Here is a 27,691-nt window from a genome sequence, read left to right on the forward strand (position 1 = left end):
AAACACGGTCCAGCGAGGGTTGAATGCGCATCGGCAGGTCATCTGTGTTACATATGTCTTGTGTATGAAATGTCTGTATCGTCACTGTGCTGCTTTTTTATGAACTATGATAATCTAGTCATGGGTCACATCTCTCGCCGGCATCCAGGCGCCATCTAACCCGCTTGGTGTGGCAACTGCTACCATGTTGGGTTGGTCAATATCAGTATTAGACGTTGGAGTCACGGTTAGATAGAGGCCAGAGAATTGGGCTGAGCCTAGTCTCGCTTTGCCAGACCTTCCTCCACAGCGCCATGGAGGAGGGTCTGGCTAGTCCACACAACATTCCAGGATGGAAGAAAAACATGCTCTGGTTTATTGGCATTTCTTTAAACCAATCACAATTGTCTTGGGTGACGCTATCCGCTGGACGGAGCAATGGTGCCTCTGCCAAATAGCCTCGGGAAAGAACGTGTTTTGGTGGAACGTGTGTACGTTCAAAAGTTGTTTTAGTCGTACAACAGAAAACTCAGATTGGACAGATAGTCTATCTAGCTGTCTGGATTTACCCTGCAGAGATCTGAGGAGCAGTTAACCATGGTCCTCATAAATCGATCAGAGTTTAGAATGCCAACACAAAGAAAGCGGAAAGTGACGGACATCCGGCCAAAAATTGGGGACATTCGGCGGAATTTCCGGCGGCCCCTGAACAATCCCGGAAATGAAATGTTGTCGATATAGACTAGGCTGAACCAAACTTTCAAATGCACACAAAATGATTTTTTTGGGGAAAATCACCTGTATTAACTTGATATGCCAACAAGTGAAAGACAGTGAAAAAACTATATCTTGTTTGAAGTTCCTCTTGCCTGACACTCCAGGCCAATCAGCTGGCCAGGCTACCAGGAACTCTCTTGGTGCTCCCGATGGCCAGTCTGGGCCTGCCAGAGATGGTAGACATGGTTTAGGTTAATTCGCGGGTAAGGAGGCCTGGCAACCCTCACTTATTATGATCCAGCGCCCAGGGGTCAGCGAGTGTACTGAGGGAAATTTGAGACAAAGCTCCGTCATACAGTGTACACAAAGACAAGCATATGAGGGGGCGGGTGCTGGAGGGACTTTAGTTTAGTTCTTGTAAATCCATACTCGTCATATGTTTGCAATTAAGACCGGTCTGTACTGTGTGTTTACAGAGTGGTGCAATCAATGTAATTGTGAGAAAGTCTTCCTGACTGAAATGTCTTATTTCTCTCTGCCTGGGTTCAAGTGGGCACTTGCTGGATTTGTTTCCCAGTGTTTCTCATTTCCAAATGTAAATGCATCCCTTGATTTGTATCAGCCTCTGTATACACTCCCTTTTTATATCGTTTTTCATTTTTCCTGGATCAAATAAAAACAACAAGGGCTCCATTTCAGAGTGGGATGTCAGCTCATATCTATGTCAGCAGCGTTATTCATTTAGATGGAAAATCTGTTTATATTCAGGGCAATGTAAAGAGCTGCTTGAATTAAAATGATAGTTTCCCCTGCCGTCAGAGAACGTTGCCAATGTTTTTCTCGGCCTCATGTTCAGTGAGTTCCGAACACTCTGCTGCACCTGAAGATCTGGACGTAATTAGTGCATCTGTTTGATCTCATTCATGCTCTGCAACAGGGATTACTTTTCTTAATTGGAGGTGTATACTTGCGTAGAGGCCACAGCATTCCTTACTATTAATACTGTCAATGTGTTAGCCATTCAACAGCGATTACTTCATTTATGGGAAATGGGAAACATAGTATTGCTTACTTCTGAACAGTTACTATGTTTCACCACGGAAACTATCCCTTCGACTGCACCACAAAGATCTTTTCCTTCAGTAAAGGCAAAGTGCAATGGAATCAGTGTGTTGCTGAAGGTCACTGATGCTTCTCAGGTCGAAAGCTCAAAGCTTGAATATTATTTCAGGGTTCCTATGCAGTTTTGGAAAGGTGTAATTCGTCCATGTCTGTAAGAATTTTGGAACTGTACAGAAAATACAGTATGAGTCACGCTACAGGCTCTATATGTAGGCAGAGCAGTGCTTTGAGCTACATGCTAACAACGCCAGTGCTAACATGCTGATGCCAAGCAGGTACAATGTTTCCCATGCTCACTATCTTAGTTTTGCTCGTTAGCATGCTAACATGATAATTAGCAGTGAATACAAAGTTGTGCAGGTATTTGGTCGTTTCATCATTTTTTGACAAATTGAAAATTTCTGATGGTGGCTTTGATCACCAAACTTCAAAGTTTATCCTGAAGGAAACGTCAAATTACAAGTAACATCCAATAGATGTCCAGATATTCTACTCAAAACCACAAATGTCAACCTCATGGTGGAGCTAGAGGAAAAGTCTGGGGATCACCAAAGTAATTCAGATTCATCCTCTGGGAAGCATGAATTTCATCGCGATCCATCTGACGTCCTGACCGACATTCACATCCCTAGAGCCATGTCGCTTGCATGGCTAAATGTTGCTAGGTCCCACTCATAGACTGTATATAAAGATGGACAATGCATCTCCACTTACTCCCACTGTACAAAAGTGAAGCCAAAATATCCCGATACGGGCTCTGCCATCTTGTAATTTTGGAGCTAGAGTCTGCGCAGTAGTGATTGGGCGGTGGAGCCGCAGTAACAAATTCCCGCCCATACACCCGCCCCACCAATCGCAAGTCAATCACAGCTGTCAATCATGAGGTTTCCCTACATTTTTGTAGCATCAAATTATTAATTGAAACCACATTTATCAGAAAAATGAACACATGGACAAACATTAGCGTGATAAGAACTACCTAAAATGACAGAAATCATCTTTGTGAAAAATATATTTGACGTGTACTTTGATTTTGTAGTTTGGCCTATGTCCCATCCGCTAGCATGGAGGGGGCGGGATTTATGACCTACTGCAGCCAGCCACCAGGGAGCGATTGATATGTTTTGGCTTCACTTTTGGGGAGCTGTCAAGCCATCTATCTTTAAATACAGTCTACGGTCCCACTATGCATGAGTAGAAATGTTGGATTTATAACATTTTTATAATACTTTTTGTAGTAAGTGTCCATGACATCCAATATCCATGATGCCATTTAAACAAAAAAATGTTTTTAGCAGACATCTTTGTGTCTTCTCTGAACTTCCCAGAGATTTCTTGTCAGTCAAACAGTTTCAAGTCTTTTATTGATGCAGTATCAGTTTTTCTAACGGTGCCTTTATTGTTTGTAAGCTCAGCCATTGAAAATATCACTGTTATATTACATAGCTACCTGGCTGTTCTGTTGGTAACAGAGGTTGCACTATGGACTTTTGAAATGTAAAATGTTAAGAAAGCAGTGTCAAGTCCTCCATCTCACCTTTTGACCTCTCCCTTGCCTTCAGGTTTCAGGCAGCACGGCGGGCTCCCTGGCCAGCTCCTCCACCCCGTCCACCTCATCACGCCAGTACACACGGCAACGCATCACTCGCGTCAACCTCAGGGACTTAATTTTCTACATGGAGCAGGAGAGAGAGACCGCCCACTCGCTCCTCCTTTACCGCGCCCTGCTCAAGTAGCCTCCGCTCCACTCAGCAGCCACCTCAACCTCCTCCTCCTCCTTTTCCAGCCACGTGCCTTCAGATCAGGTCTAATGTTTCAGCTCTGTGTCTACATATGTACTGTAATGACGTTTGATGTAGCTTTTAATAAGAAGAGAGCGAGAGAGAGAGACAGAGAGAGAGAGAGAGAGAGAGAGAGAGAGAGAGAGAGAGAGAGAGAGAGAGAGTGAAAAACGTACAAAAAATAAAACTGTTGTTAACATGTCTTCTCAGTAGGTGTGTAGTTAGGTCATTGAGTTTAAAGGCCATATAAAAATCTTTGTGTTGAAGTTGAATTTGTTAAAGGAACAACGTGGTTGTTGCATTGCAGGACTTAACCCAGAACTCGTTCCATGTATGTCGGGGTAGCTGTTTATTTGACGTTGTTGGCAGCAGCTTCAATGAACCACCTTTAAAGCAAGGATTATTTTGGCAAAGAGAAGTATGCTCACACCACCATACAGCCTACGATATTCTCCACAAGCTATTTGTTGAACATCGTTCAATGAATGTAGTTTAGCTGAACTCAATAAATGAGAGACTTTACTGATTTCTATACCGAGACATCGTTTTGCAACATTAGGATTCCAAATAACAGCATCACGTTCAATTTCCATACTGTATGTGTAAAAAGTTCTTATTGAATTATTTAACAGCATGTATATTTTTTATCACAGGTAAGCTTTGTAAGAAAAGGAATAACCCATGTGTCAATATTATGAAACCTGATGTTTTGTACAACCATGTGCTTTGAATGAGTCAGAATTGAACAGTTTATTCTGAGTCCACATGACGTTTTCTGCAAAGGTAATTAAACAAAGTTATGGTCACCCTATGACACACGTTTCTGATTGGTCACCCTTTTCAATATTTTTTTTATTCACCCACACATAATGTGAACATTGTTTTTATGACTAGATGTTTGTACGTTGTGTACTATCATGCTCACAGTTCTTCAAAAACTGAACTGCTTAAGGCTAGTTTTGGTTATATTGTAGGTGGGGCGATGACTGGGGACTGTGAAACCTCTGATCAAAACAGACATTCCTTCATCTTTTCCTCTCACTGTCCTATCTTCACATTAATAATGTTTGAAAAAAAAAAATCTCAATTTTGCTGGTGTGCCCCTTTAGCCCCCTTTAGCCCCCACATACTTTGGTAATGTCTGAATGACAAAAGCACTTAAACCTGTTTGTATTTTGAGCCCAAATTAAATTCACAGCTGTAAAGTATTGTTTAACTGTAGAAGGAAGCAGTTGATTCCCCCCCACCCCATTTTGTTTCTGTCTTTGTATTACTAAATTGAAAGATATTGGGAATGGAACAAAAAACGCCTGTTTTTTACATGTTGTATTGCAATGTTGTCGCTTTTTTTTAAATTTTTTAATAAAAAAAAAAATCCTCATTGTATTATGTAATATTGTCCATTATGTATTTTTGTTTGTTTTTTCTATTTAACTAAATATCTTGGCCTCTATGCAGATTTTCTTGTCATATTGAAATTTATTTAAATATTGGTGACATTTGGAACAACTGTTGTGCATTGTACGTTTTGACAGCACTTTTTTTACATCTATTTTACCTGACAACTGAAAGCTGTCACTGTATTATAGCAAATAAATGACTCTTTTAACTAGTAAACCGTATTGCCAACAAAAGAGTTATTTTTAACAATTAATATATTTTCTTTCTTTTCTTTTGGATTGGCTTTTATGCTTAACACATTTAAAAATATTTTATCTCCAAAATACCATGTTTTCAAACAAGCACAACAATATCTATAATAATGATTGATTTCAAATCTTTTTTTTTTTAGTGATTTTTATGGTTTCTGGTGGTTTCACAGGAGGACATTTCTACTACTACTACTACTACTACTACTACTACTACAGCTTTTTAGCCAAAATATTAGGACAATATTACTGCTGTAAACAGATGGGGGGAAATAACATTTCAATGTACGGATAATTTGTAAATATTGTTTACAAAACTATGTGTTTATTAGAACCACGTTATTTTTGGTAAACTCTTGTACATATCTTGAAAATTTCCTGTTTGTGTGAAAAAAACAATACTTATGTATTTGTACCTATTTTGTAAAGGAATAAATAAGCTGTTTACTAAACTGAGCAGATGCTGACTTTGTCCATTTCTTCTTTTGTTTTACTCTAACAGCATCCACATTAAAATGTCTGTAGGTATTAAGGTAGTCTTAAGAAAATGTAAATTGTATTCTAAACTGACTTAATAACTAAGCAATATGTAGCTCTGTTCATTCCTTACTCTTTAAAAGGAAAAATAAGCTGTTGTGTTTTTAGCAAGACAGTTTAACTAAAGTCAATTTAGCCTGCTTCATTTCCATTTCTAACATTGCACATGCTAAGTACAAACTGAGTAAAGCGCTGCTGCTCAACTCCGAAAAGTCCCCCTAGGTTTCTGCTGCTAATTAAGCAGAAGCAATTTCAAAAAGACCAAACTGTTTAACTCAGTGCAAAATATTGGAGTTTGGGAGCATATTGGTTTTTTTCAAGATCTCGGCCTATTCCTCAGTCCCTCTGGAGCTGCAGACTGCTGATCTGGATTCAGCCCTGAAGACGACCTTCCTGCTTGGCGAAAATGAACGGGGGTGCCACATATGCTTGTGTACAGTAGGCTGGGGAGATTTCTCAGGTTTCATCAGTTTAATTACAGGACACAGAGATCAACTTACTGAATACAGCAACCACATACATACTCACATGCTGGCATCACCTGCAAGAAATGCTTCTCGAGATCACCAATAGTATACAAGCAATAGTAAGCTGATAGAGGTTAATGGAAGAACGCATGGAGATCAATGAGACACACATCAGATATACATCAGTACATCCTTTTATTATCGCAAATATGCAAGAAAAGTCAAATGGAGACACTGTAAATGAACACATGCCCTTTAATACCACAGTCTAATTGTTTTAAACACTTTAAATAATATACATTTGCACCTTATTATACCCTTTGACATGTTTTAATCCATATGTACACAATGTAATGCTTTGAATTCTTTTCATTCTTTTTGTGAAGAGGACCAAGAGGTTTCTTAAAAACACAAGGGTCCTGTAAAACCCAGAGTCCTGATAATTCAATATACAATAACTGTACAACTGACCCGCCTTAGAGGTGGAGTGAATGCCATTTGAACTGGCTGAAACACTGACCGGTACTTCATCTGAAACGATGGCATGTGTGAACACGTCTATGAAGTTTCCAGTCCTGTCGAGTTTGTCTACCTTTTGTAGTTAACCTGCACTTATTCGCAGAGTCGAAAGGGGGTATTCCATGTTTGGTTATTGCATACAGAAGCCCCAAACTGCAATTTTTGTTCCTTTTTCTCACTTTATATGTAGGTGTGAACAGCCATTTATGTTTTTGTTCTAATGTGTATGACCCCTTAGCTTTTTAAAGCTAATAAACGCCCATTCTATCATTTCCAAATTCCACATCAGTGAGAAAATATGCCTTCTTTCTTTCCTCCCTGAAAAAAGTAATTCTTGCACGTGTGGTTATAGTGCAACACTGATCTTTTTACCCGTTTCCTCAAGAACTAACCCAGATGAGTTTCCACACCTCGTATCAACTGGATAAAATATCTCAGGATCAGCAGCAGAGTCAAGTCGCCCGGCTATACAGTACTGTAAGTTTGGAGTATGCTCAGATTTGACTCATCAGTTTGGTTTGTTGCAGTGTGGTCCAGCGAGCCACAGTGTAGGAGGGCGTTTTGGAAAAAAAAAACAGGGCATGGGGATGACACAGCAGCAGGGGGTGCAACCCGAGTTTCTACTGGCATCACTGAGCTGGGAGCCTTCGGGGAGGCGGAGGGGGGCGAGGAGCGCTGTGAAGAGCCCAACATGCCTCGGCACATGAAAGGCCTGGTTGACCATTCCCTTTGAGGCGACTGGATGCAAAGGCGCAGGCCACTGGCAGGTCAGAACAAAGATGGGCTTGATTGTGAGAGAGACCCCCAGGGAGGAGTGAGCTGGACTGGGAGCTACACTTACACCGAGCTCATCTTTATCCACTCATTGGCCTTATTTAATCAGCGGCCATCCGGAGAGAGCAGATATTAGAACATGGTCAGAAGAACTACCACCCATTTTTAATAAACAACTAGTTTATAAAAACCTAACCCCAGTTTAACTCAAACTAAGGCCAGAGCTCACAAAGATCAGAATGGACTTCTTCTTTTTTTCATCAGTCTTTTGGAATGGAAGAAACAGCATCTGTAAGTTACACAAATACAAAGCATGACAACTTGGCCTTTCTTGTTTCTGTCTTTGATCCAGAAATGTTGAGAATAAGACCAAAAGAATGAGAGCAGGATAGAGTAAACACCACCCACTCGCCTCTTTGTGAATAAGCTGCTGATGCTGGGAGTACAGCTCACTTTGGGTTCTGACATACATACATGTGAAGAACCATCGAAATAATCTTGGCTTAGGAGTGACAATATTGAAACAAACAGAGACTTTGTCTCTCAAACTTTTTTGTGAAGGTACTGTGAGCTACTCTCAACAAAACTGTAAAGACTGGAGGCCTGGAGGAACAAATGTTGGTTGCCTTCTGACGTTTTTTTTTTTTTTTTTTAATGCTTTGTGTCTTTTTTTAGCTATAAACTGGAAAAAAGAGATGGCGCCTTTATGTTTGTACAATCAACAAAATAGGCCCCTTGTCACCTTTGGTACCTACAGTATTTGTTCTGTTGTAACTTTTGCTTGTTTTAAATATTTTAATGTTCTAGTCAATAACGTGAGGAGATAAACAGCTTGATTGGCACTGGTCACTGGGTTCAAACAAGTGGTGGGTGGGAACAGGGCAGGGCAGCTCTGTAGGAAATGTTTAAGTGCAAAGAAACATTAAGCATTTAGAGTACATCTCTTGTTGATCACGCGACATACTGGTAAACGTCCACGTTGGTCCTCAAGTCTTTAACATTCTAACTCAACAAAACTGCAATACACTTAGAGCTTGTGCAAGTTTAAACCTGAATTTCAAATTTACTCAAGCTGTCTTAAACTTCTGCTAAATACGAGCAAAAGAGCAAACACCCGAGATATGTTTTAGAGCTAATAAGCAGAAAATCCAGAGCAATTTTGTATGTGTGCAGCACATTTGACTATAAACAATTTTGAAATATCCAGGTTCTCGTCTATCCCCGTTTGAACAATGGGACTTTTTCTGGCTCTGAATGCGTTGCCAGCCAGATCGCTTTAGCCACATAGCCTGCAGACATCTGAGTTTCTGCAGCTACTGCCAAGAAACGCTCCCTCACAAGCTCTCAAAGCCTAATGAATACAACGTTCATACATCCTTCATATTGGAGAAAGGAAAAAAGAGACATTAAAAATAATCCTATTAATAATAATTGTTTACACCATTTCATGATAAGAACAGCAAAATGAGCAAGAAGAACATACTTTAGAAACAACAATGAAAATTGTAATAAACAATCATTTTGGCAAACGATGCTGTTTTCGGCGAGGCCCCGCCGTCTGTAGAGCCTGTGGAGTGAGGTGGGATGGGGTTGGAGGGTCGAAGGGTTGGGGGGATTGGGGCCTCTCCGGGAATTCGCGAGATGGGATTATGTCCTCTTCCTGTCATCCTTAACAGCGTCCTGTCTGCCAAAGCTTTCTTGTCCCACAGCAGGCCAGACATGGGCCTCATACAGAGACAGAACCGGATGATACACCACTAAAAGAGGGGTAGAAGGGTAGGGGGAAGGGGCGGTATTGGGATTCAAGAAGGGTGGCAGTTGTGTCACTCCACAAAGGGTCAGGACACCTTTTTTTGATGAGAAGAAGAGGGAAAAATCATGGTGCTTAAAATGGTTCAAGTAAGCTTCTGTTGAGTCCATTTGTTGTCGTCGTTTTCATCACAGTCCCAGATTCTTTGGGCGTCATTTAACATAATCAAAAACTTTTGCTGCTGATGCTTTTTTCTCTCCTTTGTTTGGTACTACATTCCCCTCAGAGTTCTGCAGAGCTGGCGAGGTTAACAAGCCACTGCTAATACTTCGGTATGTTGGGGGTGGCTGTGGTCCTGTTCGGGCAGGGAGGGGGCAGGGGTAGGCGGGGTGGGGTGGCGTGAGAAGATGGAAGGAGTATTGGTGGGGTTGGCAGTCCCTCTCCCAGAACGCTCTAGTCCAGCGGTTCCTGTTTTATCCTGATGGGCGTGTTGATGGAGAGACTCCGCCGGTCCTCGCGGCACAACACGTACTCGCTGAACTGGGATGAGTCCACGCCGCCTCCGCAAGACGCCGCCACGCTGAATCCTTTCTGGAAAAGACGCTCCAGAACCTGAAGACAGGGACAGAGGGAGGAGAGTAAAGAGAAGGCTATTAATAACAGAACTGCCATGTCGATATAGCTAAGTCTAACATAGAAGTATTACTGATAGAGATGCAGGTTTTAAGTTTCATTCTTCTTAAAGAAAAAGTTCTACATTTTGGGGACAAAATGTTCATTTGCTTTCTTCTAACTCTCCCAAATTACAAAAAAATACTATTTCCCAAAATGTCAAACTTTTATTTTAATGGAACCCCCTTTTTTTAGTGTGATAAATACTTTTCAACTTTTCCAAACAGAATAAGACCACAGTCAGTCGATTATAGGAAAGTTTAGTGATATCTCATTGCCAGAATTTTAAACTGACCATCAGCAGCAAATATAAGTAAGTCTTGGATCACTTTTTGATATCCATCCATCCTCACATCAACCTCAGAGCTCCATCAGTCACAACATACACCATGTACCATTAACCTCCCCCTCCTCCAATCACACGTAGTGATGGAATAGAACCAGAGGGCAGTCCAACATCACACCACCTCTGCAATATTCATGCCGCTTGTGCTGCATTGGCTACTGAACCGAGGGCATGAGCTCAAAGGGATGAGGAGAGCGGAGTGTGAGTGAGGTGTGTTAAGAGGCTGAGTGGAGCTCAGCGTGGTGATTACTGGAGCTCCTAATTTGAGTAATGAGGCCGGGGTGAGAGAAGAAGTGAGGTCCGTGAGCGAAGGAGAGAACGACGTGTGGGGAATGAGGAGAGGGAGTTATGGGTGATCCGTGTGAGGACAAAGTGTTGGAGCTGCGGGGAAGAGAACAGGAGACAGGGATGCATGCTTGGCCTCGACTATGGCCATTGATACACACACTAGACCACACGCATATATGCTCAGACGCAAAACATGTGAACTTCAAGATCCCTTTTCTCTCCTCATCTACCATAATCCTTATGGGATGTTTTTTTTTTTTTTGGAGGGGGTATATCGAAATCCCAGTGCGAGGAGTGCTGTGTATTTACTTATTCCCCCGTCCTGTTTAATGGAGTGTGCAGTGCATGGAAATGAAAGGTCTTGCCGAGGGCTATCCCCCTCCTTCCAGATACAGAGCCAGAGAAGTTCACATAAAATAGATCAGTTTCTTCAGATGCCCATACACGCACACACACGGACACATACATTCGTGGCACAGAATGACCTCTCTAATTACAGGAGCGAGGGCCCCCATCGGAGAGCTAAATTGGGGCATTTAGGCCTGCAGGTCGAAAGGGCTGCAGCCTCCCCTGACTGGGGATTAGCACAACAGAGAAGAGATCAACCACATGCACAAACACACAGAGATGATATGAGAGCAAGCACGCAAACTTCACCAAATGCAAATAATAACACACTTATTCACACACCAACTTGTTGAACAGACCTGAGCACCCTCACCCCACTTCTTAAATTAAACTGAAATGTGGGCCGACGTGCTGCTTGTAAACAGAAAGGACGACTTGGAAAAATGTTCGTCCTCTAGCCATACGACGTCGACAAACTCTGTAATTTGTGAGACAGAAGGGGCGGCAGACAGCTGATGGTGAGGATGGCTAATTAAGAGACCTGCCCAAGCATCAAACACTCCCAAATCCATGACAGACGATGGAGGAGCCTAACGATTATGGAAATGATATTACATAGCCTTCTTTGATCATTGCATCACATTGCATTTCCCCTCCATCATATCTTAACACATGTGGGAATGTCGTATTCTGCAATGAATTCGGTCACAGAGGAGAATGGCCTGATCAATAAAGATAGTCTGAAAACACTTTTATCATTAATGCATGGCAACACAAAAGACTTAAGGATATTATTATAGATAGTTGTAACTGATTCAAGGATACTGTAATGACTATATGAATGCCATAAAAAAAATAAAAAATAAAAATTCAGTTTGACACAGTGAATTAGTGCCACGGGGGAATAAACAATACACTGAATAATTAAGATGTATCCAAGCAAAAGGTTTCAATGTCCACAGGACAATGTCCTGAAATCAATCCCAGCTGACAACAGAAAGTAAAGCACCCTCTTAAAAAGCTAAAACATGTCCTGGTGGCTCCGTTCAGCACAACATTGTGACTGCAGGCTTTCAGATCCCAGCTTATGTTGAACTTATGCAGATTTATCTGCTTACTTTCCTGCATCACTTGAGCGAAACCATAGCAAAATATCCCAACAGCCAGTTGCATGTAAGCAATCTGATTGGTCGAAGATTCATTCCAAGCATGAGGATTTCCGTGAAATGGAATTCAAGCTAATTATTCCTTTTCATGTGCACTACTTTGAACTTAGAGAAGACCCTTCCAAGAATTTCAGTTTTGCTGTGACCATGCTACTACCTTATTCTTTTATAAAACAGGAAATCAGAATACAGAGAATATGACAATACTTTACCAAAGTTTGCTAGTTCTACCCTGAACTTCTTCTTGTCTTCTTGCGTGTGATCCAAGCAGAAAATGAATAAAAGCGTCTCTCTTTATCCCCAGTGATCCGTATACTTTTGAAACATAATAAACCATTCTCACTGTCACAGGGTCGATTTGGCTGCACAGGGATCTGCCCCCAAACACACACGCACCATTCAGCATTTAACCATCTCACTGAGCTGTCACTCAATCTAGTGTCGCAATGGGGATGAGGAGGGGGTATATATATCAGCCTCACTCCTCTAACCTCCCAGCACCGTATATTTTCAACCAAGTGAAGATGGCGGGGCAGGAATCAAAGTGAATGAGTCTCAGGGCTGGAAACCGGAGCACAATGTAATATTGATGGCCACCGGAGTGCACACATACTCGCAAATACCTCTCAGGAGGCGGTGGAAGACACTTGCATTCTCATGGCACAGGGCTCAGACTTGATTGACACGTATGACACACACAGACAATGTGGCATGTGATGGGCGCTGCACTCAGGAGGTCGCTTTTGCTTAACTATGCACAGTCTTTAATATGTGACAAGGAGCGCTAACCGCAGTCTCTGCATCGCATCCTCCACTCATTGCAAGCATCTGGCATAAAACAGCCGAGAAGCTCCGACTCTTTCTAATTCTCCGAGCCATCTGCCAGCTTTTTTAGAAAATCACAAGCGACAAAAACACTTTGACAGTGTAATATATTCTTATAGCATTTGCGGAACATTTATCAAGTAGCTGTGTTTGTGGAGCTGACAAGACTGAGCTCATGATTACAAATGGACACTTTGATTTAAAGTGTCTGTAAGTAGTGAATCCACACAGTAATTTAGTTGGGGTGACCCTTGGGGCAATGCAACCCCTAACCCTGGCCTAAATAGCCTACACACAGGGAACAGTGGTATTTAGGGTGAGGTCAGTACAGTACAGTTCACACTAAGCAAAACAGTCTTGAGCATGTGAAGATGAAGGATGTGACTCATTCAGTTACTCTTTCTTATTCATCTGGGGTCTGTGGTTTCAGGCTTTGTGGTACTAAAACTACGGTTACCAGTGGTGGAACACAACAAAGTACATAAACTCATATACTGTATTAACAATGTTGAGGTACTTGTTCTTAACTTGGACATTTCCTTTCTATGCTACTTTATACTTCTACTCCACTACATTTCAGAGGGAATGATTGTACTTTGGACTCCACTGCCTTTATTTGACAGCAATAGTTACTGCTGTGCTTTGCGGATTCATATTTTACACACACAATACATCGGCAGCTTTTAAAATATGATTCAGTGTTATAAATTAAATAAAGCGTATGAATGCATTATTAGTTCCACCTCCAACAACTGCAACCTTAAAATGCTGCTCACACCGTAATCCATCACTAATAATGATCCAATAACATAACATTAAAAACACTCAGGGGAGGGGACATTCTGAATTCTGAGTACTTAAAGTAATTGGTTGATAATACATTTGTACTTTTACTTAAGTAAACGTTAGAATAAAATACTTCTTAGCTTTTACAAAGGATCTGAATACTTCTTCCACCACGATGGTTTTATTTTATGTGACATAACTATAATAATAATAATAATAAGTGTATTTGATATAGCACCTTTTACAGACAAAGTCACAAAGTGATTCACATGATAAAAATGATTAAAATACAGTAAGCCCCAAACAGTAAAGTGCAAGCAAAACAGAAATAAAATACCAATGGAAATAAAAGATAAAAAAACATAAAAACCCAAAGTTACAAACATGAGACGAGAGCGAGTTTAAACAAATGAGTCTTCAGCTGCTTTTTAACTACAAACGATACGACTATAACACTGATGAAGGATGTTTTATGACACTCTTGCAGTCTATATATAATTATGTGGATTAGAGGTAATGTTTCATTGTATATTCTATCATATCAAGTTTATTTATTCTCATTAAACTGTGTAAGAACTTGGAAATCATCTGGTTAATTCTCTTCCTGTTCATTTTCCTAGAGGTGTCTCATATCTCTCAGAAAGCTCGACTTTCCAAAACTGCAAGTCCAAAATAACTTCAATGTGCGGAACACACTGAATACTTGGAATAAAATAAAGGTTTGTTTTCAACTTAAAAAAAACATTTCTCACTTCTAGCTCTCATATGGGGGAACCCAGATTTTCTACCCTCATGTCAAGATTCAGTGTTTAAACTTTGGCAGGAGAAGGGCCTGGACCGACTTGCTAAACTCTATGAAGGAGAAACAATGGAGTCATTTGAAGGCCTAAAAAGTAAATACTCTCTACAGCAGTCTCATTTTTATCGTTACCTGCAAATACGACGCTATGTGTCAAAAAACATGCATGCTTCAAATGAGTCTTTCTTGGAAAACATTCTTAAGCAATCCATACCGCAGAGATTTATTTCTCATGTTTACGAAACTTTAGGCCTAAATTCTAATTACTCCACTGAGCATATCATAAAAAATACACTTACTATCATGAGCTGTAACGCTGACAGAGAGAGGCAATTTAAAATATTGCACAGACTCCATTGCACACCGCTACTGAGGGGCAGGCTTGGTCTGGGCTCACCTAAATGCCCTAAATGTGACACAGAAACAGGCACACACGTACATATGTTTTGGACATGTGTAAAGATACAAAAGTTCTGGAGAGATGTGAAGGAGGACGTGATTACCTTGGTTGGATATGATCTGAAACTTTCACCCCTCCGGTGCATCTTAGCAGCTAAAGTGGACAGTGCAAAAAGTGTCCCATAATGCTAGATTGATTGCCATACTTTTGTACGTAGCAAGAAAGACCATTCTCAAGTTCTGGTTATCTAAGAACACCCCTACACTGGACGATTGGTATAGGGAAGTATTGGAAATACTCCCGTTGGAAAAACTGACTCATACTCTGCATGACAATTTCGATGGATTCATCAAGATATGGCAACCAGTTCTGGCCGCGGTGGACCCCTCTGGACTGAACTTTGTCTCATCCAACTAACAGCATGGGATCTGACTACAGCCTCTTCTAGCAGTTTGAATATAACTATGCCTGCACGGTGGTGTGTGTCTGTCTTGTAATTTTTTAGGTTTCATCATTATTTTAGGGGTATGTCTCACTTTGTCCTTTGTTTTTTTTTTTTTTTTTTTTAAGTTCTGTCTGTTTAGTGCGATCCCTGCTGTGTTTTTCTCTCTCTGTTGTTAATATGTTCAGTTCATGGAAAAAGTGGTTCTATACATAGCTGGAACGGAAATGTGTGTATTGAATACCAGAACCCCAATAAAAAGACTTAAAAAGACAATAAAAAGAAAGCTTGACTTTCCAATAACTAACCATGCTGCGTCCAACTGCTGAAGCTATCAGCGGGCAACATCGTCCTTTACCCTCACCATACTGCAGGTTAATCTGCTGGGCCTGAGTGCCTTCCGATGCTGAGCCACACAGGCAGTACAGAGAGCCCTAACCACAGCAGTGTTAATGTCTTGTTCTGCCACTCGGGCCACTGAGGAGCACAGTTGAGGTGTTTGTGTGGCCTTGTCTGCTCTGATGAGCTGTGCTTTCTCTTTCTACCCAGCGCAGGATTGATGGAGTGGCAGTGTGCCATGTAAGAGTGTTGCGACGCGTTGCGTTCCCAGCCTGGGCAGCAGGGGTACAGGGGGCCCTTCTCTATGACTGGCTCTGCTGTCACATTGATGAAGGACGGATTGGCTCTGGTCTGATCTGAGTGCTTCATCATGGTGATGTATGGAGCAGCAGGCCCGGCTCCAGCTCTGGGACGCGTGTGTATACACCTCTGTGGCTCTTTGGCTAAATGTTTTCCCTCCGTTAAGTGCCTTTGCTGCTCTCTTTTTCTCTCCGCTGGATCTACATCACAGCGCAGGTGGTATGCATTATTCCCTAAATTCCAGTCATGACTTCATGGAGAATCACTCACCAAGGTGGAGTTGTTTATTCTCACTCACATTTGAATACACAACACGGAGGACTTAAGAAGGATCTACGTTTACAGTAACATTGAATACTTTCCTTCCAATACATTCTTTCTGTAGATGTATACAAACTAACTGTAAATAGAAAATGACTTTCCTTCCAATATATTCTTTCTGTAGATGTATACAAACTAAATGTAAATAGAAGATGAATTTCCTTCCAATATATTCTTTCTGTAGACTTATACAAACTAGCGGTAAATAGAACATGATATAATAATGTATCACAAATTGATACTCTTGAAAAAAAGAGTCCTTGAAATGCTTTGAATACCACTGAGTAATTAAATGAGATGTGTCACTCCGAAGTATAACCACATTTACTGACCTTAGGAGTGTTACTTTATTTTTAAGTGGATAAAAAAGGAATCATAAACTGCAAAAACTGAAATAGTTGCTCTGCTTAGTGTACAGTAAAGTATTGAGAAACGTCATGTTATCTCATTGTGACCAAAGTATCACAAGGTCTAGCAGTTTCCAGCCCTGGGCAAGACAACAGTACCTTAACTTCAATAAAATCATTTGAGACTAAAATGAATTTTCTATGCCAGTGACGTATAATAAATTGAAAACAGAGTACATTTAGAAGTTGTCACGTATCCATCTCTTTCCTGTCAAGACCTTTTCAAAAACCAGTCCATTTATAATACTTCCTCCCTCTTTCTCTCCTTGGTCTTCCTCTGTGTGTGTGTGTGTGTGTGTGTGTGTGTGTGTGTGTGTGTTTTTCCCTGGGTTGGGGTCCAGGTTTGAAATCAGATCAGAGGCTCATTGTCTGGCGGGTAAGATGATTATTTTCCTAACCTTCTCATACCTTCACGCAACAATGAGAGAGGACAGAATGAGTTGATGTTTAGAAAAATCTCCTCTTACACCGAAAAACACCTCCATCTGCTCCTTGTGTCCTCATCTACATCGACTCAATGAGCCGGGGCCCCTCTACTGTGCTTGCGTATTTGTGTGTGTTTGTGTTTTTTAACAGAATTGTATGTATCTGTGTTTCTTGAAGGGGCCAGCAAGAGACCCAAGACTCTGATGCCACAACTAACACCGCCTTAACCGAGTGAGGCCATACTGTGAGACAAAGGGGAGCATCGCTTACAGGAAACCTTGAAGATCTAGCTCCTCAGTTTGCAGTTTGTCTGAAAAGAGGATCTCAGCTCGCCTTGCCTTCAGAGGAGCAGCCCAATAAAAACCTAAACAATAAAAACTCCTTCAAGACCATGTTAATCAGACGCGCTCACATCCCATAAACCACTCTCACTGGTAAACAGAGTGGGAAAATGTTGTGTTAGTTGATGCGGCCAATTAATTATATTGCAAGTCATTTAAAAATCTATAAAAGAAGTATAAACCGGTTTAGGCTGTTTGAGAAATTGTAAGTATGGTATTAAAAAATGCAATACGTGTATTTCAATTGCCTTGAGCGGTGTTATATTGGAGTTCTTTTTTTTTTTTTTTTTTTAAAAGGAGCTGTGTCTTAAAAAGGAGTAAAGCGTAAATTATGCATATCATTTCCCCCCCTTTCTATTCCTCTTCTTCATTTTTTCGCAGGAAGACATGGCCGCAGCCCACACGTGCTTTGTCCCGCTTGCTCGGCTCTTCTCACTGGAGGTGGTCTCTCACACTAGCAGGAGGGAGGTGGAGGTGTCAGAGCACACTAGCCTGCCTGGGAGAGGCTGCCTCTGGGTGCTGGAGGGGGGAAGGCTCCTCTATGTGTTGGCCTGTTCATGGCTGTGGGCACTGAAGTGTGTTATATCGAGCCTGTGGTGTGAGGCTGTTAAGTTCCCCCCGTTCTCCCTCTTACAGACCTCTCTGGGTAACACAACTGTAAAACTAGTTTTCTGAAGTTGTTATTAACGTTTTACTGCTATACCACACTGCTGTCAACTCAGCTTTTAAACAAAGAGATCTCAGTCAGACTACCTGTTTGAAAATGGTATAACATACTATAAAACAATGAGCAGTCACACATTACAGAGGACAGGCTAGGTTCAAGCACAGCCACAAGAGCCACTTGGAAGCTGTGTGAGTCCATCTTTAGACAGAATAAAAAACGACACACACCCGCCATTACCTCTGGTAATCTCTCCACAAACTGACTGTAGCTCCATCAAAGTAGCTATTATCTCAGTTAGTGACAACAAGCTATTATCTCTACTGTGGCAAAACGCAGTGCAAAGAGCCACAAAAAAATGCAAATTGTCTTAAAGCAAAGTTTTGAGGTGAAATTCTAGCTTATAGACAATGAAAACCAGTGTGCATACCGTATGTTTGTAAAATAAAATCTGCAAATTGACAAAGAATATCTGGACTGATATAATGAACAATCGACAGTCTCCTCTCCCTCAGCAGATGCTGTGCTAGGCAGCTAAGGCTCAGTAACGCCAGCGGAGCTGTACAGTGGCCATCAAAGCTCTGGTTGTACAGTACAAATGCCAGCCAGATGTTTAAATGTGAATGAAAGTGTTGAATGGGGTGGTGGTGAAAATGGTTTGCTTGTGCAGCATAAACACTTTGCTGGATAAAAAAAGGGAAAAAAAAAAAAAAAAAAAGAAATCTCCACTGTGACGCGAGTGTATAAGGTCATAAATCATGTTGACGGACTCGTCAAGCCATAACTAATTTATTTTATTAGTTATGGCTAACCTCAAAGACGGGACTGATGCTATAAAACACCTACAATGCCAAATCAAACTTAAACAGATGCAGAACTACAGACTACAGAGACCTGTTCATTTATAATAATTATCGTCACTTCCTTATGCAGAAAAGATTTATCCTTGGAAAAAATAAAAGCTACCTAAAGACCTCAAGGTAAAAATACAGTTTATATTAGGAAACACTTTACTTGAAGTCTTTTATATGCCATTAAGTATGTCTGCAATATTTTATTATACAGTAGTTGAATCACAAATGCATGCATTAGATACAGTAATATGTTTTGACATCCATTTAAATACCTTATGAATCTGTTAGGAATGTGCCCTAAAGTTACTGTATACTTATACCCTAGACACACACATGGTGTGTATTCATCAAAGTGACCACTGAGAAAAGCTCCATAGTTAGTAAGGTAGATAGGTAGTTACAGTAGTCACTGTTTCTCATACTGACTCTGTAAGTATGAACCTGACTTGTTCTGAATTTAATTTAATCTCAACTCAGGACCGCTCTGTGTGAGTTGTGCACAAGTAGCCCTGTCTACCTTCAAACTACAGAGAGAATGCATATATTCACAGTTATGGTGCCACAGACTGAACAGAGGCACTGGAATCGACTTTGGAGCAAGTTGTGCTTCTTACAGCTCAAGACAGTTCATTTGTTAGTAAAGTTTGAACCTGATATCATGAGACTTTATCAAAGCTGTACATAAAGTTACATCAGGCTGCACTGAGACTTACTTGCTGGTTCTCCATTGTGTGTGTTGCATTATATTTTCAGCCTTTAAAAAAGAAATTGAAAAACTGGCTACATTATAAAAACCCTAACCCTACTGCTTACTGTCTTTAGCGTATTATTCAGATTTCAATCACAGTATAATATTCCTAAAATGAACTTAATATCTGGTAGTGCATGTATAGTGACAACAGGACATTACAATATAGCTCCTGTAGAACACTGTGAAAACACTGTGCTGGGTTGCTTCAATCACTAATATGACAAACATGTGTACTGTTGCCAAATGGGGTATCCAGTGTGTTACCTGGACGGAGTTGAGCCTGCAGTAGCCATTGAGAGGAAAGCGGATGACGTGTGTTGGGTCCTGGTTCCAGCCAGCGTTGACTGAGTTACACATAACGTCTCCGGTCTCAGGGAAGATCTCCTCGATAAGGACCTTCTCCCCACTCAACGCAATCCTCTCGCCCAGGTCGGGTGTGACGCGAACCACCAGGCAGTCGCAGGGCTGCGCCATTCGTCGTTGCTCGCGCTCCTGCTTCCAGCGCTCCAGCTCCTTGATCATGGGCGTCAGCTGGTAATAGCGTGCCTCCTCGTACAGCAGGTGGAAATCCTACACGGGAGATGAATGCAGTCAGTTAGCATATGTGTACTGCAGTGGTTTTCCAACCTTTTGGTCTGAGGTACCCTTACAGCTATGGTACCACCTTCAATGTGGAAAATAGGGGACACCGTGCCAGCGGCCCTATGCACAAATCAAGCGGGGGGCCTTCATGAGATTTTGAGTGTCAGACACTTAATTTCCTGAATTATGGTGAATTTTTAGGGACAGGGCATTTAGTTTTTCAATACGGGATGATCCCTTATTATACGGGACAAGTGGCAACCCTACTCACAGGCCTGTCAGATGAACTTGCGTACCCCTTCATCAATTTACAATGCATGTTCCAAATGTATTACACTATTCATTATATAAAAGCAGATATTGTTAATTTTTTTCATAAAACTGAACTGTCAATATTAGGGTTAGTTTGGTCAGCAATCCCAAGTCTCGCTTTGCCAGACCCTCCTCCAAAGCTCGCTGGAGGAGAGTCTGGCTACTCCACATAGCATTCGGAGATGGGAGGCAAACATGCTCTGGTTTATTGGCATTTCTTTTAAACCAATCACAATCGTCTTGGGCGGTGCTAAGCACTGGAGAAAAGCCGCGGAGCCGCTACAAAATAGGCTTGTTTTGGTGGAACATGTGCATGTTTAAAAGTTGCATGCATGCAACAGAAAACTCAGATCGGAAAGATAGTCTAGCTAGCTGTCTGGATTTACCCTGCAGAGATCTGAGAAAAGGTTAACCATAGTCCTCATAAATCGACCGGAGTTTAAAATACCAACACAAAGGAAGCCCAAGGCAACGGATATCTAGCCTAAATGAGTGAAATCCAGCGAATTTTCCAGCGGCAACGGAGCAATCCCGGAAGTGGAACGTTTTTATTTGTTGAGCTACTTTACGATCTTTCCACGGTCCCCCCTGGCAACTGCAAAGGTACTTTACTTTACTTTACTACATTACAGTTCAACACCAAGGTAATCAGGACAAACCCTACACATATACATTACTGTGGAACATTAGGGTGGCAGTGGAAGATATATTTACAGGGTATCCTGATGGCTTCCCCACAGCAACCAATGGCAAAGTGCCCTTGAGCAAGACACTTAACCACTAATTACTCCAGGAGTGCTGTTCTGGCTGGATCTGCACTTTGACCCATCTACAGTAGTGAAACACTAACTGTGCGGTACAGGCATGCATGGAGGAACAAATAGCTAATTGCGTTGTGATGATTATGCCCAAAATGTCACACAATATATCTGAATTTTTTAAGGAAACACATTTATTCTGTATATGTGTATGTCAGATACCACCAGTGTCCTTCCTCAGGGAAGCTGTCACAAGAAACCATTACTAAGGAGTGCAAACGGTCAAGGCACCATGTTTCTGACCCATAAACTCATTACTGAGGCTTCTTGTAATGTGAGCAGCATAAAAGTCCTGCACTTACGGTAAATTGATCTGGATAAGAATCAAACAAATACCCAAAATGTAAAAGTACTTTTGTTTGTTTGTTTATCCAAAACAGAGCAGGGTTTAACGTCTCACTTTTACCATGTAATGCATCTTCTGGATAGAAGAACAATAATCTAAGATCAGGGATTGCCTTCGACCAGCAGGACAACACTCTCAATAAACAAAGCATAGCCATGCTGCAGCTCTCCTCCGCAGTAGCTCTTGGCAGAGCTGTGCTAGCCTTTAGCATGTTTCAGTGAGCCGAATCCAGAAAGGCCGTCAATAGGGCTCCAGTGAAGTGGGATGGTGCATTCCTGTGTGCAGACAGTCTGCAGCAGATTGCCTGCCTCTCCCTCCTGGGCAGGGCTTGCTGGGGGCCATTTGCCCCTGTGCTCTTGCCTCTAATTTCCCACAAGACCAGATGGCACTATCAGTCACCGCTACCATAGAAAATAGAGGGAGGTGTAGGTTCACTATTGGAGGCAGACGGAGGTGAGGAAAAGATATGTGCAAGTGAACATGAGGACAATCATCAGCCAAGGAGCATTTTAATGTATTCCTCACATGGAGGGAGTTTTATGTTAATGAGGCTTGCGGCCCGATGTTAAGCTCCTATTAGAACAATATTTAATTAGGTTACACCTAAATGCTGCAAATCCTTCTGCTAAACAATTAGTAATTAAAAAAATCTGTTCTGACTACTGTTTCACAGCGACAAAGAATGACAGCTTAATTCATTCTTAGTTTGTGAACTTTTATGTTTTTTTCGTATGTGAGGTTCATGTTCCTTAGCCCCTGGCTAAAGTTTGTTTTTAGTGTATGGACACTGTCAAACCACAGCAAACAACCCATTGTGAATTTGGTTACACATTTAATAGATACAGATAGAGGTTGCACATGATGGTGCATAGCCTAAATGCCCTAGAAAAACGAGACACTGTATGTTTGTACTGCGGAAACAGCATACAGTATATGCTTCATGTAGTCTGCATCATTGGTGGCTGTGGGTGTCGGGTGCCGGGGCTGCCAGGGAGCCCTGATCTAACCCACCACTGCTGGGTATAGAAACAGAGCATGGCAGCAAACAGCATATTCATTAACTCTGCTGCTTCTGTCAGGCTCTTTAGCCTTGAAAATTCTTCCTCGCTGGTTTACCACATCATCTAAACTGAGCCTTCATCTGAGGCTTGTGAACGACACCCATTTACAACTCCATCTGGACGAGCGTTGACGCAACACATCTTAAGCTGATGGCCTAATATTTAAGATTTCAGAGTGCGAAAGAAGGGAGGAGGGAGTCCTTTTTTCCCTTTTTCTCTCCCTTTCTCCCTGTCTTTTTCTCTCCTGGCCTTCTTGCTGCAGCTGACAAAACTCATACTGAGACGCTCCCCTTCAGGCAGCTCTCTGTATCAAAGTGTAGCTCCTCATCCTTCACAGGTCTGAAGCCATGGATGGATATGTTTTTAACAGGGGTCTGTCTGCAAGCCACTTTAGTCATCCTGAGCAGCGCAGAAAACAACAGAGTAATCCTAAGCGCTGAGGTGAGGATAAGAGGGAGACAGGGCCAACAGCGCGTTCCTGGCTGCTGCTACTGCTGCCAGCTCTACGAGACAATTCATCCCCCAATCCTGTGTCCAGACAGCCCGTTTGAGCTTCAAAATAATGATCCGACCTGATCGCCCACCGGCAAGGCAACATCTCGGGGAAGGACAGAGGGAGGGAGAGACAGAGAGGGAGGCAGAGAAAGTGAAGAAGAGCAAGAAAATGATGGAAACTGTCACTACGAGGGAGACAGAGGACTGATAAAGACCTACTGTATGTTTTGGACAAAAAACATGACTAAAGCCACACAAGTAGAGGTTCACAGGTTGTTGATTAAAGAGGCCACTGACAGAAAATCCATCTAATTCTCATCTAATATACAGCACCTACAAATAATGAAAACATTAGCTCTTTCCTTTTATTTTTTGCATTTATTACCTAAAGAAACAAAGCATTATTGATTTAAAGTGCAATACAAAAGCTGGAATAAACCAACACAGAAACCACTAACTCTTAACGGTTTCTAACCATGCCCTCAATATGACTGAGCATTGCTTACACTCTTGTGATTAATTGTAGTTTGAATAATGAGAAGAGGGAGGATATTAATAGTGAATATTTTGTTCCACTGATGTAGGCTGAACAATTTCTTTTCCTATTCTGCTCAGACTTTCACATTGATTTAGCAAAACACACAGCGCCGTGGCTGCCAGCAGCAGAACAGACCCAGCCCTCGGGCGACGGCAAGCCTGATTGTGTTCAGATAAGGACATGCTCAATTCCGCCTCGCACTATTTGCATTTTTTTTCCTCCCCGGCTTCACGCAAATTGAAAGGTATGCAGATCAACACAGGCTTATGTGAGGGGATCATAATGAGTTGAAACAATGAAGTCCATTGCATTCTCTTTAACCATGGTGCCTGATTGGACTGTCAAGACTTCACAGCAAGGAAGGGAAAAACTAATCGGTACTGAGTCAGGCCATCATTTGCTGAAAATATGCGGGGCTTTCATGTCATGTTCTGTTGTCTGAGGTTTGGCTCTTGTTCAGACTATGCGTGGTGCCTGGAGAGTTTGCCTCTGGCTCTGAATGGCTTGGCCTCGCCTTCCCTATGTTCCCTTGTAGAGAATGATGAACAAGCACCAGCCCGGTGGAAAGGTCACGCAAGTTAAGGTAGAGTAGTGAAGACTAGAATGCACCTAGGAAACCGTATCACTGAATAAAAACCTTGAACAGGAAGGAGCTGTAGGCAGAATATATAATAATTTTGACAAAGCCACATGTAGTTTTGTGGATACTTTTGGGGGTGAGATTAACTTGCTCGTAATGCAACCAGTTTGGTTTAAAGTAGAGATGTTCCGATTCCGATACTGCCTAAAATGCTGGTATCGGTATCGGGAAGTACTGGAGTTTATGCACCGATCCAATACCACGTAATAAAGCCCTAAAGAAAAAATACGTTAAAGTAGTTTATTTATGTTCTTTTTCCGTTATAACTGATTGTCAAACTGCAGAATAAAAGAACGTTCTATGGCATAACCTGAGCCAAACCGACAACAAAGATAGAAATAATATCACATCCATACAGGGATAGTAGTATACAGTTGTTAAAACATAATAAAATATATGACACACTGGTATCGGATCGGTACTCGGTATCGGCCGATACGCAAGTTCAGGTATCGGAATCGGCGGAAGCAAAAAATGGTATCGGACCATCTCTAGTTTAAAGCTGCACTTAGGGATGAACATCAGAGGACCAACTTACTGTTTTGGTTCACTCTCTCAGCTCAAGCTCTGTCTCTCTCTCTCAGCTCTGTCTCAAGACAGACAACGTTAACGAACATAGTGAGCATTTAGCAGCTGAACAGCCAGATACTTTTAATAATGAAGTGTTGAAGAGCAAACCAGAGCTAGAAGGAAAGCAAATATTAAACATTTGCCAGACTTCAAATAAATGTTGCCCCATGACTTATAAATAAGTAGTCTATATCGACGATATTCCACTTCCAGGAATGTTCAGGTGCCGTCGGAAATTCAGCTGGATGTCCCTCTTTTCGGCCGGATGTCAGTTACCTTCCACTTTCTTTGTGTTGGCATTTTAAACTCCGGTGGATTTATGAGGACTATGGTTAACTGCTCCTCAGATCTCTGCAGGGTAGATCCAGAGAGCCAATCTGAGTTTTCTGTTGCTACTAAAACAAATTTTGAACGCACACATGTTCCACCCAAACAAGTTCCTTCCCGAGGCTATTTTGCAGAGGCGCCGTTGCTCCATTCGGCACTTAGCGCTGCCCAAGACGATTGTGATTGGTTTAAAGAAATGCCAATGAACCAGAGCACATTTTTCTCCCATCCCGGAATACTGTGTGGACTAGACAGACCCTCCTTTGCAGGGCTGTGGAGGAAGGTCTGGCAATGCGAGACTAATAAATAAGAAACACATTCTCCATATCATCTTCATACAACTTCATCAATTTCAAGAACTCCTAGCATTAAAAATATTAGCATTTTACTCTGTCAACCTGGGACAGAGACAGATAATGATCAACTTGTTTGTTGAAATGTGCTTTGGATCATTTAATATTGTACGGTAACAGACATTATGTACTGTACTTGCATTCACTTGCAACAGAGTTCTTCAACGCTAAAACAGGAGCCAGGTGTGTGCAGCCTCAGTAGTTGAATACAGGCCAAAGCAGTTTCAATGGCCCATAAAGATTAAAGTGTATGTGCACAGATGCATGGATACATGGGCGCAGAGTGTATTAGTATGTATACTTGTATGTAAACTGCCCTAACATGCCGCAGCTCTCCCAGCGAGTCCTTGACTGAGCGGGAGTCGGTCATCAGAGCGTGGGGGAACAGAGGGGCGTACAGGCTATTTCACCTGGGCTCACCTCTATAGAAACCACTCTCAGTGAAAAACAACAGCTCAGGGCTTTGGCAGACACATCACTGGACCATGCTCCAGTTAGCAAGTTAGCATTTTTACCTCTCCACCGCTCTAAACTCCAACTGAATCTCTTCCATACACCCACCCCCCCAACCAAAACTTTTCCTAATGACTGCTTATGCTTAGACTACAGGTAATTAATGTGTTGAATGAGAAGAAGGTGAGTTAGTTGTTATGAAAACAAAACTGTGTTGTGGTATCAGATCTATTTTGAAAACATGCAATCCCTGACAGGGCAGGCAAACATCAATAAATATATATTGAAACTTGAGTGTATTGTATCTTGACAACAATCTAGACTTTCACACCATACGACTGGGTGTTTGGGCAGATGGCTTTACGTACTCGTAGCTTTTTATGTTATGTTGTTCACACTGATGGGGCAGACAAGGAAAAACAATGCAGTATGTTGTGGTGTGGGTATATACCTTGAAGTCATCTGGAAGGAGCAATTTGCTGGTCCTGAGGAAACTGAGAATGTAGCGGAATATCTCGCCGTCCCGATCTATGAAGTAGTGCTGCTTCAAGCTGTCCAACACGATGGGCTCGGTGCCATTGAACAGACGACTGATTCTGAAAATTGAAATACACACACACAAACATGCGCACGCAGGCAGCCGCACACATAAACACACACACACACACACACACACACACACACACACACACACACACACACACACACACACACACATAATTGAATGAGCCAGTTCCCTTCAAATGCATGAAACAATTACCCTCCATTTATTTTTCAATTTTATTAGCACAAAGCTTGAAATGCATTAGCATCCCAGGTTGAAACAAGGGGCTTAAGGCACAGTTCCTCCATTCCAGACTTGTTTGAAGTGTCCCTTCTGCGGAGAGATTACAACAACACACACGCTTGCTGCTTGTACTTACAGAAATTAATAGCATGAATGTAGCATTACAGCTCTATTATTTCAGAGAGATGGAAATGAAACAGAGGTAAGAAACGGTGGAGGTCCACATATTAATGTGAGGAGGACATCTGGAAAAATATATTTTACTGTTACAGTTTGACTTTCTTATAAATGTAAGAGGGATTTGGACAGCTGCAATCTCACTACATAATTCTGTTGATATAATGACATGAATGCTTGAGGATCAATTCATGACTTTTGCATTGCCCATTTTAAAGTATATTTAAATTATTTTGTAATCTGTAGCAATTCATAATTCTAATCTAAACTCAGATACATATTTTGGTGAAATTTGATAAGCTCACTGAAAATGAAGTCAACATAGTGGCCTTTAAAAATGTGCATTTGTTGCAAAAAAATAACATTAACATTAGCCGAAATTACATCAACATCATCAATGTTTTCCTATTAAAAAATCCCAATGATTATTAAAAAACTGAATAATATGCATAGGTTTCAGCT

General features: G+C 41.5%; 2 protein-coding genes across 5 annotated transcripts in view; one reads left to right on the plus strand and one right to left on the minus strand.

Annotated features, from left to right (window-relative positions):
* Positions 1-3,752, plus strand: part of LOC144519827 (transcription initiation factor TFIID subunit 4) — an 89,570-nt gene extending 85,818 nt beyond the window's left edge. For both annotated transcript variants that reach the window (XM_078253269.1, XM_078253278.1), the window contains one exon: positions 3,381-3,752. In XM_078253269.1, coding sequence (XP_078109395.1) covers positions 3,381-3,554 — 174 coding nt within the window. In that variant the 3' untranslated portion in view covers positions 3,555-3,752. The remainder of the gene's footprint in view (positions 1-3,380) is intronic.
* Positions 3,753-6,430: 2,678 nt separating this feature from the next.
* Positions 6,431-27,691, minus strand: part of kctd15b (potassium channel tetramerization domain containing 15b) — a 30,728-nt gene continuing 9,467 nt past the window's right edge. For all 3 annotated transcript variants that reach the window (XM_078253350.1, XM_078253342.1, XM_078253334.1), the window contains 3 exons: positions 26,717-26,861; positions 20,035-20,340; positions 6,431-9,907 (listed from right to left, as the gene is read on the minus strand). In XM_078253350.1, the coding sequence (XP_078109476.1) occupies positions 9,749-9,907; positions 20,035-20,340; positions 26,717-26,861 (610 nt within the window). In that variant the 3' untranslated portion in view covers positions 6,431-9,748. The remainder of the gene's footprint in view (positions 9,908-20,034; positions 20,341-26,716; positions 26,862-27,691) is intronic.

This window comes from Sander vitreus, chromosome 1 (genome assembly GCF_031162955.1).
Source record: "Sander vitreus isolate 19-12246 chromosome 1, sanVit1, whole genome shotgun sequence".
Classification (NCBI taxonomy): domain Eukaryota; kingdom Metazoa; phylum Chordata; class Actinopteri; order Perciformes; family Percidae; genus Sander; species Sander vitreus.